General features: G+C 30.9%; 1 protein-coding gene across 9 annotated transcripts in view; it reads left to right on the forward strand.

Annotated features, from left to right (window-relative positions):
- Positions 1–19,266, forward strand: part of LOC144851658 (kinesin light chain-like) — a 29,812-nt gene that overhangs the window by 2,646 nt on the left and 7,900 nt on the right. For 2 of the 9 annotated variants that reach the window (XM_078709225.1, XM_078709228.1), the window contains exons 3-13: positions 1,395–1,625; positions 3,247–3,328; positions 4,781–5,012; positions 5,388–5,475; positions 6,279–6,380; positions 7,706–7,789; positions 8,162–8,389; positions 10,765–10,832; positions 11,273–11,381; positions 13,692–13,925; positions 18,392–18,510. In XM_078709225.1, the coding sequence (XP_078565351.1) occupies positions 1,395–1,625; positions 3,247–3,328; positions 4,781–5,012; positions 5,388–5,475; positions 6,279–6,380; positions 7,706–7,789; positions 8,162–8,389; positions 10,765–10,832; positions 11,273–11,381; positions 13,692–13,925; positions 18,392–18,510 (1,577 nt within the window). The remainder of the gene's footprint in view (positions 1–1,394; positions 1,626–3,246; positions 3,329–4,780; positions 5,013–5,387; positions 5,476–6,278; positions 6,381–7,705; positions 7,790–8,161; positions 8,390–10,764; positions 10,833–11,272; positions 11,382–13,691; positions 13,926–18,391; positions 18,511–19,266) is intronic. The other 7 variants (XM_078709227.1, XM_078709229.1, XM_078709226.1 and 4 more) reach the window with 5 other exon arrangements.

Raw genomic sequence — 19,266 nt, forward strand, 5'->3', positions numbered from 1 at the left:
ATTAATTAAATAGATACCCATGGAGAAAATGGTATATTCCTATATACAGTAATAGTATATTTTGTAATTTTTAATACTGTACTGTACATGGAGGACAGTTGCAACTTATGTATCAACGCATTTGTTGTCGCACTACAGTGATAAATTTTACAATTTTTATGTAATGGCCAGTTATCTTGAATACATTTTAAAATGTATTTTTAACAATTTGAAGTAAATAACCAAAACTGTATTAAACAATTATGGGCGGAGTCAAGTTGGGGTGGAGTTATCTAACCTACCTCTTATAGTTTTAATGTCTCCTCTTAGTTTATTATGAAAGGCGTACTCTGGTTATGAATCATCACAATAACCTGCGATTTATTATACTGTATATCTTGTACCTCGTTGTTGAAATGACAATATACTGTATAATATCGCATCCAATTTTAAATAACTAACTGCATTCATTTATGCATCCACTCAAAAATTTTTTTTTATTTTGTATACAATTACAACGTACAGTAGCGATAATATTACATTTTACAGTTTACACTGAATAAATTATTTAAAATGACATTAGAATTGGTATTTTTAATATGTTGTACAGAAGATCAGTAACAGAATGGTACCAATTTAATTATGAATTATTATAGATTATGATGTAGTGTAGTGAGAGTTCATGAAAGATAATGCGATGCTAAAGCCAATTTCAAACTGTGAATATTGCCAGCTTATTGATTTTCTAAACCGTGCGTCAGAATGTGTATCTTTTAAATGCCATCAATTGCATAATATTTTACAGTCTAGCTACAGTATGAAATGTCTAAAATTCATTTAAAAATAATAATTTAGACTTTGTCTAAACCAAAATAATTCAATATTGTTAGTTCCTGTACTTACTAACTACTGTACTTACTAATTGATGTTGGTTATTTATAATTGAAACAATTAAAAAGTACAATGGTTGTGGTTTATACTAAAATAATAATTATTATAATATACATTTAATATAAATAATAATCTCCTCGCTATACTTTATTTTTAATACAATACTTAGCAATCCCATTTACAATATCAACTGTAGTTTTTTTTTTCACAATTTATTAATTAAAAATAATATCCCCCTCCTCCCACAAATGTTGACAAGGCAGGTTCTATGCTATTCAATTGATATTCAATTATTTAATAAAATAAATTGTAAAATTTAGTAATATCATCCTAATAGATAAATTGATCCAATGTCTAATGTTGTTACTGTATTAATTTGATTTTGATTGTGATCTTTTTGTTTAATGTTAGGGTTCTTTTTGTGTTGAGATATTATTATTTCTCCCTAATGATGGATTAGTAGGCCACAATTTTAAAAAAAATGCAGTATTTTTATAAACTAAATCATTTTTTTCTTCTTCCAGGTAATGATGGCATTAGGACATCATCTTAGTCAAGTAGAAGCAGAGAAACAAAAGCTAAGAGCACAGGTACGTCGATTAGTTCAAGAAAACTCATGGCTACGTGACGAGCTTGCCGCAACTCAACAGAAACTGCAAGTTAGTGAGCAGTCGGCAGCTGAACTTGATGAGAAACATAAGCACTTAGAATATATGTACTCGATAAAGAAGTATGACGAGGACCAGTATCAAGATGTAAGTAAAAGTGGAATTCTGGGTTTTCACTTGGCTTCCAATCCTAGGGTCTTGGGTACAAATCCTATTGTGAACGAATCTACTGTACATCATCAATTAGGTGGAAAAAAATCTATTTTGACTATCAATAAAAACACACATCTATTTGATAGTAACCTACCAAGACATTTAATGAACAATATACAATTTGAATTTGGCATTAGATTTCAATGAGGCGTGAACTAACGTTTGATTATGTTTGTGATATTGAACATGAAATCTATTCATCTTGTTCAATTCACAGCTCTTTCAACTTGATCGTATCACGCATTCTCACAACAATTTCCTTCTACAGTGTTTAGATTACACCATGCATTACACACACTCCTGTACACTTTGATTAGAAAGTCTTTCCCTGATCATTTGCGTAATTAATTACTCATTATCTTTATTAGAATTGTACTGCAAAAGAAATTAAGTTGTAAATAAGCAACAATTTCATTATAATTATTGTTGTATTATGCTTATTGTACGGTATTATTTCCATCATTGTGATAACCCAGCCCTTTTTAAGCAGTAGATCCAAGTGAAGTGTCCATCATGTATTCACTGTGATAACCCCGCCCTTTTTTAGGCAGCCGATCCATGTGCAGTGTCCATGTTTTCACTGTGATAACCCTGCCCTTTTTAGGCAGTCGATCCTTATGCAGTGTCCATCATGTATTCACTGCGATAATCCCACCACCCCGAAATCACCCCCAGCCCACTTTTTAGGCATGTATTCATTGCGGTAACCCACCCATTTTAGGCAGCTGGTATCTATGTATTCATTGTGGTAACCATGCCCTTTTTAGGCAGCCGATCCATGTGCAGTGTCCATGATGTACTGTATTCACTGCGATAATCACCCCCAGCCCCCTTTTGACTGTAGGCAGCCGATCTATGTGCAGTGTCTATCATGTATTCATTGCAGTAACCCTGCCCATTCTAGACAGCTGGTATCCATGCATTCATTGCGGTCACCACGCCCTCTTTTTCCATGATCCGTGTATCATGTATTCTGTGGTTTTCTTCTCTTCAATATATTGAACCATGACGTGTGTGGCTTACTGTTGTTAGCAGATTAATGATATTACAAGCAATTCTAAGTCATTACTCAAGGTCAATTTGTATTGAATTGGTCTTAGCATATCGATTTCAGAACATTTTTTATGTTTATTGAGCTACTGTATCTTTATAATATGTTAAGTTTTGATTTTATTTATAAATAAAATCTTTTAAAATGAACAATATATTTACAATTAAAAATAGCGTAATTTATTGATTCGGAATGGATTTTTTAACTAGATTGATTTTTCACAAGAAACTATTAATATTTTTTAATAAGGCCACACCTTATTTACCTTATTAAATATTTATTGTATTTAATGTATCTATAATGTTAAATGTCTCTTACAGTATATCTATAATATTAAAATTGAACATTTTAGAGTTGCAATGCAAAACAAATTAACAAAAATATTTCATCATATCACATTTTATTACAAGGCTACATGATTCATTGTTCGTATTTCCAGTAAGTTGTTATTAAATATAATTTTTTTTATTGGTGTTTTTTTTTGTGTTTTTTTTTTGTGGATAGCAGGAAGAAGGTTCATCTCCTGAACAAGTTCACTTAGACCTTGGTTTTCCTGAAGATGATGACGATATACAACAACCTGAAGGTCAGTGTTATTAGCTTTTTGTTCTTTTTCTTACAATATGTGCACAACACCTGTTTGACAAAAAAAGTGTGATGTACCCAAATATGGTAGTGATATGACATCATCATGTCCATATATGGGCACATCACATTTTGTTGTTACATAAAGTTTCATCTGGATCTCTGTATAGTATTCATACAATTTTTTCTTTTGGATAATCCAAAAGAAAAAATTGTATGAATGCATAAAGTTTGATGGTGTATACAGAGCTTTACTGATGCTTGATCACAAAAAGTATTTTTAACCAGAAATGTCATTACGCAGTTATCGCCCTTACTGTATACCATCCTGTTCATAATACGTGTATGCGGTAGTTTAATACAGTATCTTCTTTTTTTTTTTTTAAATAATTTGATTTTTTTTATATGATTTAAAATTAATTTATCATTTTGTTCTCACTTTATCTAAAATTATTTATCAGTTATTCTAGGGCTCCTCTTTATCTACTAAACTTTCTAGCCATCTAGCTTTATGCTAAAGTATACTATTTTAGCTTGTTCTTGAGAACAGTATGTTAAGGGTTAAGAAGACTACAGTATACTCTAACCAAATTACTACAGTTGCTTAGATATGAGCAGTCTTCTGATTGGTCAGTTAATTACACGATGTGGCATGATTATATCCTATATGGGCGTTGTCATAGTTACAGATTCATTTCTACTTGAATAAATCTCAATTTCTTGGGTGTATTTTAACCAGAGATCTCATTTATGTCAATCCTTTTAGTCCCTTTATTATAATTATATTCACTATCATTGTATCAAGCATATTTACAGTAGGCTGTTGCTATAAAATAATGAATAAACAATAAATGTATGTAATACAACAATTTGTTAAGCTCTGTCTATACTATCAAACTTTATGTGACAACAAAATGTGATGTGCCTAAATATGGTAGTGATATGCTTAAATACGGTAGTGATATGCTTAAATATGGTAGTGATATATCATCATGTATGGGCACATCACATATTTTTGTCACATAAAGTTTGATAGTGTAGATATAGCTTTACAATAATAAATCACATAAATGTGTTTGCTTTATCCAGCGATGTATGTGATTAACCTAAAACTACTTGTTTGCACTATAACCCATTACACTCTTTTCAAGATGTCAGTAAAGGTTACCCGGATGTATTGAACTAATAGTCTTGTTTGTGAATTAATACTTAAGGGTGTATGTTAAAAAAAAGTAAAACCGTGAACAAGGGTTTTTTGGGTTGGTGCTATGTTGAATTTAGGCTCAGTAGAAGGCCTTTAGAATATGTTTTTTGCTTGGTGGAATGCCTTTTTAAAATAGGCTTTAGGTTAGGTTGAATACTTTAAAGGTGGGTATTGCTGTCCACCTCTACCCAGCACAAATACATCCATGAAGCTTCAATACTTAAAAACAAAATATTATATTGTTTATAGATACTTACCCACAACAGCAACCAGCTGGTAGTGACAGTATCAACGCATCAGGATACGAGATACCTGCACGTCTACGCACCTTACACAACCTTGTGATACAGTACGCATCGCAAGGCCGATATGAAGTCGCGGTACCCCTATGTAAACAAGCCCTGGAAGATTTAGAAAAGACGTCTGGGCATGATCACCCAGACGTCGCTACAATGCTCAATATATTAGCTCTTGTTTATAGGTATGTTGTACAATTATTTTGTTTTATTATACTATTGTATTATTTGTATTTATTTATTTGTTCTCGAAAATGATTCCATGATAGCCACGAAATGTTGATAATGATACCTTTTTTTGGTGGGGCAGGGAGGGTCTGGTTGTCGTTAAATTTTATTGATAAGTATATGTAAATATTATCTAGAAAATGGCTACCAAATGTCTTAGGAAGATGGTTAATTCAGAAGACATGTTCTGATGGAATGACTGGATTTACTTGGTTTGTTGCTAAGTTATCATAGTTAACACAATATCAGTCTTAATCCAATATCATCTGACAGATTTTTAATTGTAATTTATTTTGTATAAACAATTAATTTGGTGTCATTTCTGTCTGCAGAGATCAGAATAAATATAAAGAAGCTGGCAATCTTTTACACGATGCTCTAGCAATTAGGGAAAAAACTCTAGGCCCAGACCATCCAGCGGTAAGTCATCTAAATGCATCTAAGCATTTTAAAGCTTCTTTATAAAGAAGTCATGTGATATGTACTACACAATCTGTTTTTTTAAGTTGACACTATCGTGTACATTATGTTATAGGAACTAGAGAGTTCCTGCTTTTCATTCATTTGTTTTATCAGTGCGTGGGCTAGAGATGCTACTTCTACTACTATATTTCTGCTCTTTTTGGACTTTGAGTGTTATCTCATAGCTTTACAAGCAGTATATCTTAATAGTGTAAATATTGCTGTGTCACATGTTGACTACTGTAACTACTGTTTAGCAGAAAGCTAAACTACTGTTTTAACACTAACAGTAAGTTAAACTGCTGTTTAGCACTAACAGCAAGTTAAACTGCTGTTTAGCACTAACAGCAAGTTAAACTGCTGTTTAGCACTAACAGTAAGTTCAACTGCTGTTTAGCACTAACAGTAAGTTAACTGCTGTTTAGCACTAACAGAAAGCTAAGTTTCTACTGTTTAACAGAAAGCTAAACTACTGTTTACTGCTAAACTAAACTGTAAACTAAACTCCTTATGCAAGTTTCAAATTCAGCATATGCTGTGAACATACTACTTTGCTCTTTCAACATGTACATCTGTAGTTCATTGTTTAATATCTTTATTACAGATAAAACAATTGTCATTCTTATTTGATGAATAAAGACACGCTATTCTTGATTACATCCTTTGACTGTTTAAAGTCAATGTATACTGTACTATTCATTCAAAACCAGACACACTCGCACCTTTAAAAGCATTTTAATTAATTTTCATTGCGTTACCAGGTTGCTGCAACACTCAATAACCTTGCGGTTCTGTACGGTAAACGAGGGAAGTACAGGGAAGCTGAACCACTCTGTAAGAGAGCCCTCGAAATCAGAGAAAAGGTAACAATATCTTTTTTTTTTTAGCATTTCATATGCAAATACAGAATGAAATATACAATATAATTTATCATGCTAATCCTCATTTGAGGCTTAGGGAGTAAAGTAAGAAATGGAAAAAACTGGATTGAACCTAGACAGGATTGAACCTGGACCTTAGGACTACAAGGCAAGGATGTTAACCACCAAACTACAGCTACATTTATTTTACCTTAGTTTACTTACTGAAAGTCGTCAAACATTGATTTATTTTAATGTTATTGATAGTCTTTAATAATGTTATTGCTTATCATGAACCTTGATATTTAGTGTAGACTGAATTATCGTAAATGAATGCATTAAGCATTCCTAGGATGAATTTAAATTACAAGCTTAATGAGCTCTGTCTATACTATCAAACTAGTTTGACAAAAAAGTGTGATGTGCCCAAATATGGTAGTGATACTCTATATCCAAATATGGTAGTGATATGACATGTCCATATACGGAAACATCACATTTTGTTGTTACATAAAGTTTGATAGTGTAGACAGAGCTTTAGAATGTTCTGGTTATAAATTCATCATACTGTCTAGAGCTAGTCGTCATCATTTATTAAAAAAAAAAATTATTTGTCTAGTTTTGTCTTGAAATACATGTGAAGATTTTTACAAGCTAAACTAAATACAGTTTATTATGCAATATCTCATTATTCATAGGTAGGTCCAAAGGGGTTTAGTCAGCCTACTTCCCTTCCCCCTCCCCTTTCACACCCAGCCACCCCAAACCCCACTACCCCCTATATTTTAAAAATTACAATGGAAAAGATAGGACATTAGATTCAGTTCAACACTTAATTTCACCTTTTTAGTCAATGCACCTTTTTTATTTAATCCTGAATTCTCCAATGTAATTTTCTGTAGAGAGTGTGTGTACAATATGGTAAGCATGGTCAGATCGGTCAGCTAAATTCAACTTAATCCTTGAATTATATTTGCTACTTGTCAATCACAATTTGTTTATCTTTGTAAAACTGTCTGTTTCTGGTCCAGAGAGTAAATATGCAATATAATTGATGTGTACCATTTATAGGGTGTAGTAACTGGTAGTTATTACCAACTAATAGTATGGCTTTGAACAGAAGAATAGAAAACAAGATTAATAATTGTCATGCGTCTGTGATCACAACAAATTCCATTTACCTCTTTTATTAATTAAGTCGTATTTTTAAATGATAGATAAGCCATTATCTGCTATTTTTTTTATATTTGTTACTTATTTCCATACAAAATGATTGAATAATTATATAATAATGAATTAGATAAGCACTATGGCATTAATGTTTTCAGGTTCTAGGCAGGGACCACCCTGATGTAGCTAAGCAGCTTAATAACCTGGCTTTATTGTGTCAGAATCAAGGGAAATATGAAGAGGTAAGCATTATAGTAAATTTATTATATTAATTTATCTTTTTTAACTAAATATGTATGACGTATTCTGCATATTGTGCTGCCAAATGTGTAAGCTGTTTTTGCTTACAATAATTGTTCTCAGTGCGTGCTCTTCTTGTATTGCTGAGATCTTATAGGTGTAATTTCATGTCCCATTTATGTCCGTGATATGGAGTTGTTCTAAAGCAAAGCTATGATTTTACTTAGGCTCCTCCACTTTATTTAAGTTATTAGTTAAGTGAAATAAAATGAAATGAATTTATAGAATTTGCATAGAAATTTCTCAAAAGCAACAATGTGTTTGAAGGAAAGAAAAGATTTTTAGGTTTCATAAATTATCAATTTTTCACTTAGGTTGAATGGTATTACCAACGAGCTCTAGAAATCTACCAAACTAGGCTAGGACCGGATGATCCAAATGTAGCAAAAACAAAGAACAACCTAGCCTCTGCCTACCTTAAACAAGGCAAATACAAGGCAGCCGAGACCCTCTACAAACAAGTGCTAACCAGAGCTCATGAGAGGGAATATGGTGTGGATGACAAGCCTATTTGGATGCAAGCCGAAGAAAGGGAAGAAAGGGTGAGAATAAATGAAACTAATGTGGAAAGTTAGAGGAAAAGTTTTATGCATGTTTCCAACTAGATAATATTAATAATTATATCAAGCGGTGAATTGTAATATAATTGCCTAACAAAACATTGCTTTTACAAAATAACATTAATAATCATAACAAAAGAAAGTATAATAATAATACATGAAACATAATTGTTTGTTTTTATGTTGTTTTTGTACAGTTGCTTGTTTTTTTTTAGTTTTCAAGAATTGTTTTTGTTATATAATTTGTAACAGAAGAACATCATTATTAATGCAAACAATATTTCAAATTGTTCAAGATACACATCAACTTGGTTGTTTGTAATTAAATATAATTATTTTTAAATTTAGTAATTCTATGCAATAATAATTGATTAAGGTTTCTGAATATTGTAAATATGCAATTTATTATATTCCTAGGTATAATGTTGTTAATCAATTCAACAACACTGATATATTTTTATGAAATATTTTGTTATTGATTATTTTCTTTATTTATTATTTTCATTTATTATGTTTTAAAATTTGCATGAATTACTAATTAAAATGAGATCCCTGTTTATTTTACGATTATTTTTAAAATTTTGTTTTATTTTTTCTTCTAATTTTCAATGTTTTGTTAAATAAAATTAGATTTGATATTGAATCTTTTGTGATTGTTATGAATGGTGGTGGGAGGTGTTTTATTTATAATTTATTCGATATTGATTATATCCTATATGACCTTTAGCCCCATAATATGACCTTAAGCCCCATAATATGACCTTTAACCCATAATATGACCTTTAACCCCATAATATAATTGCTGGTTATAAGTTCATAAAATAGATTAATTTGAAAACTAAACAACAAAGCTTTATTCATTATTCCCTGTTAACCATATGCCAATTAATGAGTAATTACATTTGAGTGGATTGTGATTTGGTAGTCGCCATGATTACTTTTTAATCCCTGGACCCTAAGCCGTGAGACTTGCTTGTATGTAGTTGTTGTGTGTACAGTGCTAGCCGTTGCATGTGTGGTGAAATGAAACAGCCAGATAAGCAGAGCTGTAGTATTTGCATAATACAGTGTAATTTACTAAATGCTGTGAACATTGCCCAAAATAGAGTATGAATTTCATTTGAATAATACTGTAGCTAAGGATTGATTGAAGTGTTACTCTTTGAACATTGTATTCGGCCGCTGCCTTCTCCTTAAGTCATTATTATTACATCAGAAATTGTTAAAAAAATAATAACACCACATATTTGAAACATTTGATGTTTTACATAATCTATAAGACAAACTTTACATTTTAGCAATTCAAATTAACAACATTTCATGCTATTTTATTTGCTATATCACGTACTACTATCATGTTTGATGTGTAAACACTATATGCACCCCACACTACTATCTACTGTACTATACGCATTCAATTGCATTCATCATTCACTATTTCGCAGATAGTAGAACCTCTATTAAGGGGACACCTTCAGGACGCAACAAATAGTGTGCCCTTAATAGAGATGTCTCACAAATGGTGTTTCCCCTTGAATGTAGGTAGGGGTTCTACTGTACATATTGAATATGTTTATATAGGGTATAAATTCCATGTATAATCTCTCATGCTTGAGCATAACCTAATTTCTGTTTGCTTTAATATCTGTATATAAGCAAAGCAATATCTATATATGTACAATCCACCCCTTAATTTGTTTGGCCAAATTTCGTACCCAAGTCACCCACGACTATACTTGGTCATATATGGTGGAATTCTATTTAAGTTATACAATTATGTTAACAGTAAAATACATAGTATACCTTTTATATAAAATATTCACTATTACTAGCATTTATATATGAATATTACAAATGGGTTAATGGTATGTGTACTTCATTTATCACATTGGGTTTTTATCATTTCACTCATTTGGGTTTCTTTTATTAAAAAAAAATGCAAAAAAATGAAAAAAATTAATGATAATCATTTCTTAATACCACAACAGCAACCATCACCAATTGCAGAGGTAATAATATTAAAGTTTAATTATATTAATTTATAAATCAAATTTCTTTTTGTCGATCCAATTATACCAATTCATCCTTCATTTAATTTTCTTATGAATACCCATCAACAAAGAGAATTGTTTTAGAATCCAAAAGTTTTTAATTAAATAATTTTCATATTTTTTAACTGAACTCAAAGTCTGTCGAATAATATACATACTTAATTTTACTTCATAATAATTTTATGTATTAACTATATTGATTTTAATAACGCACTAATAATCAAGTCACTAACATATCTATTCATTTCTTTCAGCTGTAAATATTCAAATGTTTGTTTTATAAATCAATGATTTTTCACTTGACAGGGAAAACATAAAGACAATGCCCCCTACGGAGAATATGGAGGCTGGCATAAAGCCGCTAAAGTAGACAGGTAAGAATAGAGGCTAATGGGAAGGTGGCAAAGGGTACCACCAGACAGTATTAAGCTCTGTCTACACTATCAAACTTTAGGTGACAAAAAAATGTGATGTGCCCATATATGGACATGATGATGTCATATCACTACCATATTTGGGCACAGCACACTTTTTTTATCAAACTAGTTTGATAGTGTCGACGGAGCTTTAGTCGCTGGTATCCTAAAATATGAATATATATATATGATTATCACTATCCAAGGGACATCCCTGTTAAGGGGACACTTTGTTTGGTCCTGGTCCCAAGGGTTGTCACCACCCTAGAACATAGAATTAGTTGGGTACGTTTAGTCTAAACTCTCTTTTTCAGTTTGCATTTTTTATATTAATGATTAAGATAATGTGTTATTTTATAATCCTATCTTTTTTAAATCTCTTTATGAAATATCTGTAGTCCAACAGTAACCACAACTCTAAAGAACCTGGGGGCGCTCTATCGTCGACAAGGTAAATATGAAGCAGCGGAAATTTTGGAAGACTGTGCTGTACGGTCAAGGAAAAATGTATGTATTAGTTTTGTATTGACACTATTTATAAAAATGTTTTTAAAATTAGTATTGGCTTAAAATACAAATTATAAGTTATAGTATTTTCATCAATATTAGTTTGCAGCAATAGAATGCGTTACATTTTTTTTTTTCAAAATACCCAAAAATTGCAATTGTAAATTATATTTGATTAAGCTCTGTCTACACTATCAAACTATTTTGACAAAAGAAAGGGTGTGATGTGCCCAAATATGGCAGTGATATATGCTCAAATATGGTAGTGATATGCTCAAATATGGTAGTGATATGACATCATCATATCCATATATGGGCATATCACATGAAGTTTGATAGTGTAGACAGAGCTTTAGAAATAAATTGGGATTCTTAGTTATTTACATGATTCCATTTCTTCTTGATTTTATCCTGTACTGATGTTCTCTTTATCAACTGAGCAGCCTGAGAGTGTAAGTTGTATCTCCTATCTCAACCTAAAGCATTTTGTGTGGTCGTGAATTTTTTTTTAAGTGATGTTTTTTCAAAGGTCTGGCAAAAGTTGAAAATTGTCATTTTAAAGGGAATTGTTTTTTTTAATTCATAGAATTCTACGTAAACATTCTATAACAAAAAAAAAAGTATATTCCTGATTAAAAATTTCAATATATTGCAGATTAAAACTTTGCCAAATATTTGTAAGAACATATCATAACTAACATTGCACTCATGTCATTATATCTAATAATATCTATACCATCATTATAACAAATAATAGTGGAATTTTTCTGCACACAAATTCTCATGAATGTGCGATAACATAATTAAAAGACTACAAATCTACAAAAAGTTACGATCATCTTTTTAAAAAAAATTCTATAAAGGTAATTTACCGCTGTACTAAATTCTGAAATTTGAGGGATCTTGAAAGAAGATACTAAAACTATCACATTACTGCCTTCTTTGTGAGCGTGTGAAGATGATCATTTTTGTTTCTTCGTAGTAGTTGTATTATGCACTCAGTTATCGCATTCCATTAGTAAGTTTATTTTTGCGCTTTCCACAATTTTTGCCATTTTTCTATTCTAATTCAAGCAAATAACAAACATCTACTATTATCTATAACAATCTGCACAAATCATGTCACGCATGAATGAGTCCTTGCATTTGTATTGTGGTGTCATCATAGTGTCATTGCAATGTATAATATTTGCAAAGGCTAGTGTCCTTGTTGTTGGAAAAGTCGGTTTATAACATGCCTAACACAAAATAGTACTTTGCCTGTTCCATTAATGAAAGAAAACAGTATACTAATAGTTTGAAGAAAAACAACATCAACTGTTTAGACAGTTGAGTATCAATAATAACACACACAATTTTGAAAACGGAAATCTAGCTTGAAAAAATTCTTTTATCATCAATATATCAAACTATTAAAATGTCATGATTTACTGATTAAAATATGTTATTGGAAATAGATCATAGTGATACAGTACACACATTTAGTAGATTTGCGAGATTCTGTTGATATTTTAATGAGGAATTGTAATTTAAAATGAACATTTTTAATTGCAAGCACATAATGTATGAAACATCTTAAAGGAATAAAGATTAGGAAAAAAATGATTACATCATTCTCAGAACAGAGAGTTTATGTTTAGAACCACCAGGCCTTTTAACCCCACTAACATCTTGCTACCCAATATAACCTTTATATACAAATCTACAATAAAAGTGCATTGACAATATTTAGTTACTATTTATTCTAATATAGTAGGTAATATTGTATTTTATTGTCTGCATGTTTGATGTATCAACAAAATGTTTGGAAATGAAAAACTAACAACAACCCTTAATTAACCCTTTGTATTAATGTGGTTATAATATTTGTTAACAAAACTGGGTGTGAAAATTAATGAAAATATTTTAGATACAACACATGTCTTTTTAATGTATTTTATAGTCAAGTAACAATTATAATTTTTAGTATAACCATACTGTATATCTAAAAAGGGAAATTATTGTAATAGGGTTATAATTATCAAGTTTGTTAAATCGTCATTTAGATATGAATTCAAATTTAAGATGATCCCTGAATATGTAATCCAGATTGGTGTTGTGCGCTAAGTTGGCTAGAATAACAAATGACTACATGATGAGTGAATACATTATTTATGTTGAATACCTGTGCACTGCAATGCCATTAAATGTATCTCAAATATCCTGTAGAATAATATGTAATGCGTTATACCATATCCAAAATGATTTATATTAATGTCCTAAAAATGGATTATTTGGAATCTATTTTGTTTTAATTTTTGCTAACTTTAGGCTCTGGACGTTGTGAGGCAAACCAAAGTAGCTGAGCTCCTAGGTACTGAAATCTCTCAAGATGTCCCAAAGGAAGTTGCGATGAGGGATCTGAAAAGGGATCACCGAAGCGGAAGCCGGACCAGCGTTGCTTCAAGCCGCCGCGAAAGCATGGGCAGCACCGGCAGCGTGGCGTACGAGAAGCACGGTGAGAGTGGTCTTGAAGAAGTGAGTATTGGGATGAATTGGAAGAAGGTAGGTGTTAAACAGTGTTTGACGACTCAACGATTCATAGAGGGCCTCCTTCCTAAGGCCTCGTTTATATTACTATTTAGCGTGTTGTGGGGATAGTGGTTTCTCATGCATGAAGAGTGTTCAGCATGGCTTGGTTGATGGCGATTTATATCATGTTTTGTGTTTGTTTTATATAAGGTGGTGTTCTGCGAGTGAAGAGTGTCGTGAAAGTCATTAGAGACAAGGAACCTACCCTGGTTACTAAGGTTGCTTTATCTGTTACATTTGGTGGTACAGACATATTTACATCAAATTGAATCAACTATATTAATGAAAAAAACCAAACCAAATTTATTTACTGCACACAGTTACTCAGTACTACACTTAAACAACATATACATAATGTATTCAACACATTATCCTAAAATAAACAATATATTCAGTCATTTTTAATCTTAACACATTCGCAAAACGATTTTATGGGTGAACTAACTACTAATAAACTATTTATAGTTATATAATAATAATAATAATAATAATAATATAAGTATAATACCATATAATATACTATTTCAATAGTCTAGTAATAACTTTTCAACCTTTAGTGTTATCATTGTAACAAGCCAATATTACTTAATTAATTAACACCAATTTATCATGCATTAGAAAGCATAACTCATTGATTAGGTTTAGTTTTTTTCTTTTAGTTAGTAGCCCCCTTAGTGTATTTTATTTTTTAATGACTTTCCAATTTAAATGAATATTTAATTCAATAGGTTAATATTTATTTATTTATTAAATAATGTAATTAAAAACACTGTAATATAATTTGTTGAAATATGGCATTCCTATACTGTATCACCTCAATGTTGTGTTTGTGTACTAATTATGGTAATCTTGTTGTTGAATATTCATGTTTGTGATGATTGTGTTAATGAATATTCATGTTTGTGATGATTATGTTTATGAATATTCATTTTGTATACCTACCTCATTTTCAGTGACTGCTATCTTTCATCAGTGTTTTCATTTATATCATTGTGTGTTATCATTATTGTCTTTAATTTTTCTTTATGTTTTATTTGTATGTTGTAAGTTGTTTTTTTTTTTTTAAGATTGTATTATTTTTATTTTCATCATCCTTAAACTTTATCTTAAACGTGGATTCTGTTCAACAATATCCATCATTTGTTGTCGTCGTCATTCCATCCATTGTTTCTATTATTTCTACTTCTACCATTCGTTCCCTCTTCATCTGCATTCCTAAACCTAGTCTCTACTTCTCATTGTACTGTTATTTGTCATTAACTGCACCAACGCCATATTAATTAGGAACTAGAATTATAATCTGTCTCCACTGTTCTTGGATAATAGTCTAGTTTAAAGATTTGTTTTTAATAACGTAACATCACCAGAGTACCATAGTTTAGATTCTAGATGTATTTTAGATGCAAATTAAGTATTCATTCTAAATTTACATTATTTTTAAAGGTTATTTTATTATAAATAATGCTTAGCATTTTTTATTTAAATATTTGCATAATATGCATACTAATGAGGCAGGTGACTTTTGAACACCTGCTTTTAGCCACAAATGTTGTTATTGAATGGTAAATATTAACAACTAAGCTTTGGAACAACGAGAAGAGAAGAACAGGTCAAAGGTGAGATCGTAAAGTGTGTCCCCTAATTGAGGAACAGCAGCGTGCAAGTATATTCAATAATCCAAAAAAAGAAAAACCACATCACATGTATAAATTTCTTCCTACAGCATAAATGAAATTCAATGATTATTCTTCTAAGAATATTTTTTCAAATAACGTCAAACACTGTTTAATGTCTTCCAACCTTGTTAATATATGCAAATTTATTCATATTATTTGATATTGCCTTCATAAAAATCTACCTATTTATTGGGTATCATTATTTGAAAATAAACAGCGCCTTCAATGATTTGATGAAAGAGAATGTAAAAAATAGAACCATCATTTTATGGGGGAAAAAATCAACATTTCGAAAATCAGAATTTACAAAAATTCAATCGGATTAATGCTTGAATAATGTTGTTTTATTATTTTTTTGGCTTATTTGCAGAGCGTCACGTTATGAAACATGCTGATTTTATTCTTAATACATCATTAATGGTACTCACTATGATTATGTAGATTTTTATGATTTTTAAAAATAAAAAGCATCTTAATAATTTAACTGTTCGTGCTGGAACATTTTATCTTTAACTTGTCATGATTTTATGCAATTGAACAATTTCTAATAGCATGATCATTATTTTTTTTTCTGTGTATGCCTGTTGAATGAGTCAGCAAAAATGTAGCAGACCTTTGCTAGTCTCCTTGATACAGCCAGCCTTTTGCTAGCCTCCATTTTACAGCTTGATCAGTCAAAATAGATGCATAAAAAGCATCTAACTACTTGCCCCATCATGATGCACGGAGGTTTACCAATTTTAACCTCTTTAGCAGTCAATTAATTTATTTAACTGTTTAATTTTTTAAATTACTAGGTTTAAGAATGTAGAAGCTATAATATGTATGTAAATTATATTAGGATACCCTTTGCTTAAACCTAACCCCATTTTCCTACTATTCTCGTTTTTATTTTTGTTCCTCTTTTGTTTCTAAATGATCCCTCTTATCTTTCTTACTTTTATAAACAATTCCTTTCAACTTCTCTGTTCAACCTCCTCTTCTGTTTGGAAAAAAAAATTCCGTAAGTAAATAATAAAGTTTATTTTTTGCTCATTCATTAATTTATTTTCAGTTTCCTTTTAGTTAATTATTTCACAAGCATTTTCATAAACTGAACAGCATGTAGTATTCTCTTTCTTAGTTTATTTTTTTCTGCTTCCAACTTTTAGCAATATCTAAGTAAACAAGAGGATAGTCAAATAATAACAATATTTGAGTAGCTACCTTTATTAATGCATTCTGGTTATTAAAAATTATTAATACTAATTCCTGTTGACCTATTGAGAGCATTTTGAAAAACAATCAAGAACCACGGAGGAATTATCTTTTCCTTAGTCCTCATGCGTTAATTTTCTAAAATAATTACATCATTAGCTAACATTTTAGCAACAGTATTTTCAGTGGTGTAACGGCTATGAGCGCTCACTGGTAAACCCAGTGGCCGCGGAGGCAGTAGCCAGAGGAAAAAAACAGGCATTAAAATATGTCGAAAATGGTTTAAAATGCCCGAGGCCTCCAGCGTTGGAGGGCCGCTTAGGGTTCCTAAACCATGGGCATCAGACCTCTGTGTTATGCCACTGAGTATTTTGTGGAAATAAGACTTCAATTTATCCTCTTGTCTACTTAGGTACACATCTTCTTTCACCTTTCATTCTTAATTTTTTAACTTCAGAAAGTCCTAAGTTTGGGTGTCGTCACTGTGATGAGATATCATAGTCTAGTCTATAAGGGAATTTCTTAAAATATTTTAGTTTTACTTCTGTAGTTACATTTATCTAGTACATTTGGTTGGTAATTTCAGGAGATCTTCAGCTTTGGTTTATCTTTTTTTCTATCTATCACCATACATGCTTTTAATTAAGACTATAAATCCATTCCATTACAGAGAACATTATCTAATAATAGTTTGTTTACCTTAAGGTAGCTCAAATGTCAAATATGCTTGCATTTAGATGTCGCTTTGTTCTTATTCTAATAAGAGTTCCATCAAATTTTAATTTCAAATCAGCTATATGATACTCTGAGTACAATATGAGGGATTTATGCTGACCATGTTAAAGATGGACCAGAGTTAGTGGTAGACCCATGCACAGTACTTAACAGCCATTATATATTACTGTAGTACAGTACCAAATTATCCCCAGCTTTTTTCTAATTCCTTCTTGCTACAGAATTACATAAAACTCACTTAGACTTGGCTGAAAAAGCGAGTTTAGCTGAAAAAGCGAGTTTAGCTTTTTAGGTGTTTAAGCGGCAAGTCAGTAGACAGAATGTACCAGTAATTACATCTTATGCGCATTTAAAACTTTATAAAGTCCAGTCTCGTGCCACCTGCAATCAAGTTAAGACAACGTGTTTAGCAATCTTATCTTAAATCTATAGACAGCATGCAAAAGTACTTGTTAAAATATGGTGTTGGGTATCCTGGCAACCCTTTTGATTCTTATACTGGTGTGATGCAATATTGCCAGAATTAGTTGTGGTTGTATTTTAGAGGTACTACCTAATATTGATTTCTTTGGTGTTTTATTTTTGTTTTGTATTTATTTGGTAGTTATTTAAGATTTATTCATATTTGGCTTCTATATCTTCAGCTACGCTGCCGCGTACCTATTGGATCTGCTATCTTAGAATCATCATCACCATATCAACTTGTCATACAGACTAGATTTCCATCATCATTTTATTCCATCAAAACACTATTGTGATTATAATTTTTTAGTTTGACCTTTCTTTTCTAACTTCATTTTTTCGACCGTGTTATTTTCTCGCTCGTACCAGAATGGTGACGGTAAATTGAAGCGTAGCGGTTCCTTTTCAAAGCTTAGAGCATCAATACGTAGGAGCAGTGCTCGAATCGTCAACAAATTGAAAGGCAGGGAGTTCGAGGACGAAGCAGGGTGTGTATATTAACTACGTATAAACCTTTGTTTAAATAGTTGCTTATCATTTTTACCGTTAAGTTTTCTACAAGCTTAAAAAAAAACATATGATCATTTTTCCTCTTTAAAAACATGATTTTAAACATAAATTATCTGCTTGGGATGAAGGTTAAATAACAGGTTTTGTTACCATAGCAATACTGATCATTCATATGATGGTTAAATATATTTTTTAATCTGTCATGTGATTGATTAAATTTAAAACAAACATATTTCAATCGTCATATAATATTGATCATTTGATTAATTTTGCTATGCTTGGGCGTAGAGGGGGCGGGGTCAATCTGAAATGTGTTTCACCAATCACATGATAGCTTTAGTGTATTTTTTTATCATACGATGATTACAAAGATGATGTGATTGTTTTAAACAATAATGTGGTTGTTAAGATTCAATTAATATTAGGCTTTTATAATATTAATAATAACAGATACTCAAATTCACATGGCTTTAAACAAACATAATCTCGGCTTCTTTTATTAATATCATTAATGTTATCCCAATCATTTTAACATCAGTTTGTTACTTTTAACGTCTTTAAAAAAAGCAACTTGTAAAATAAATGAATAAAAATTGGCCAATGAGAGGGAGTGAAGAAGTAGAAATCTTAAAAGAAAGTCCAGTTTTATTTTCTCACTGCATTTAAATTTCTTTCTACATACACATTCTTTTTGTTTATAATTTTGTTTCATTATTTTATTTAATTTACTAACA

The sequence above is a fragment of the Antedon bifida genome, chromosome 9 (genome assembly GCF_963402885.1).
Source record: "Antedon bifida chromosome 9, ecAntBifi1.1, whole genome shotgun sequence".
NCBI lineage: Eukaryota > Metazoa > Echinodermata > Crinoidea > Comatulida > Antedonidae > Antedon > Antedon bifida.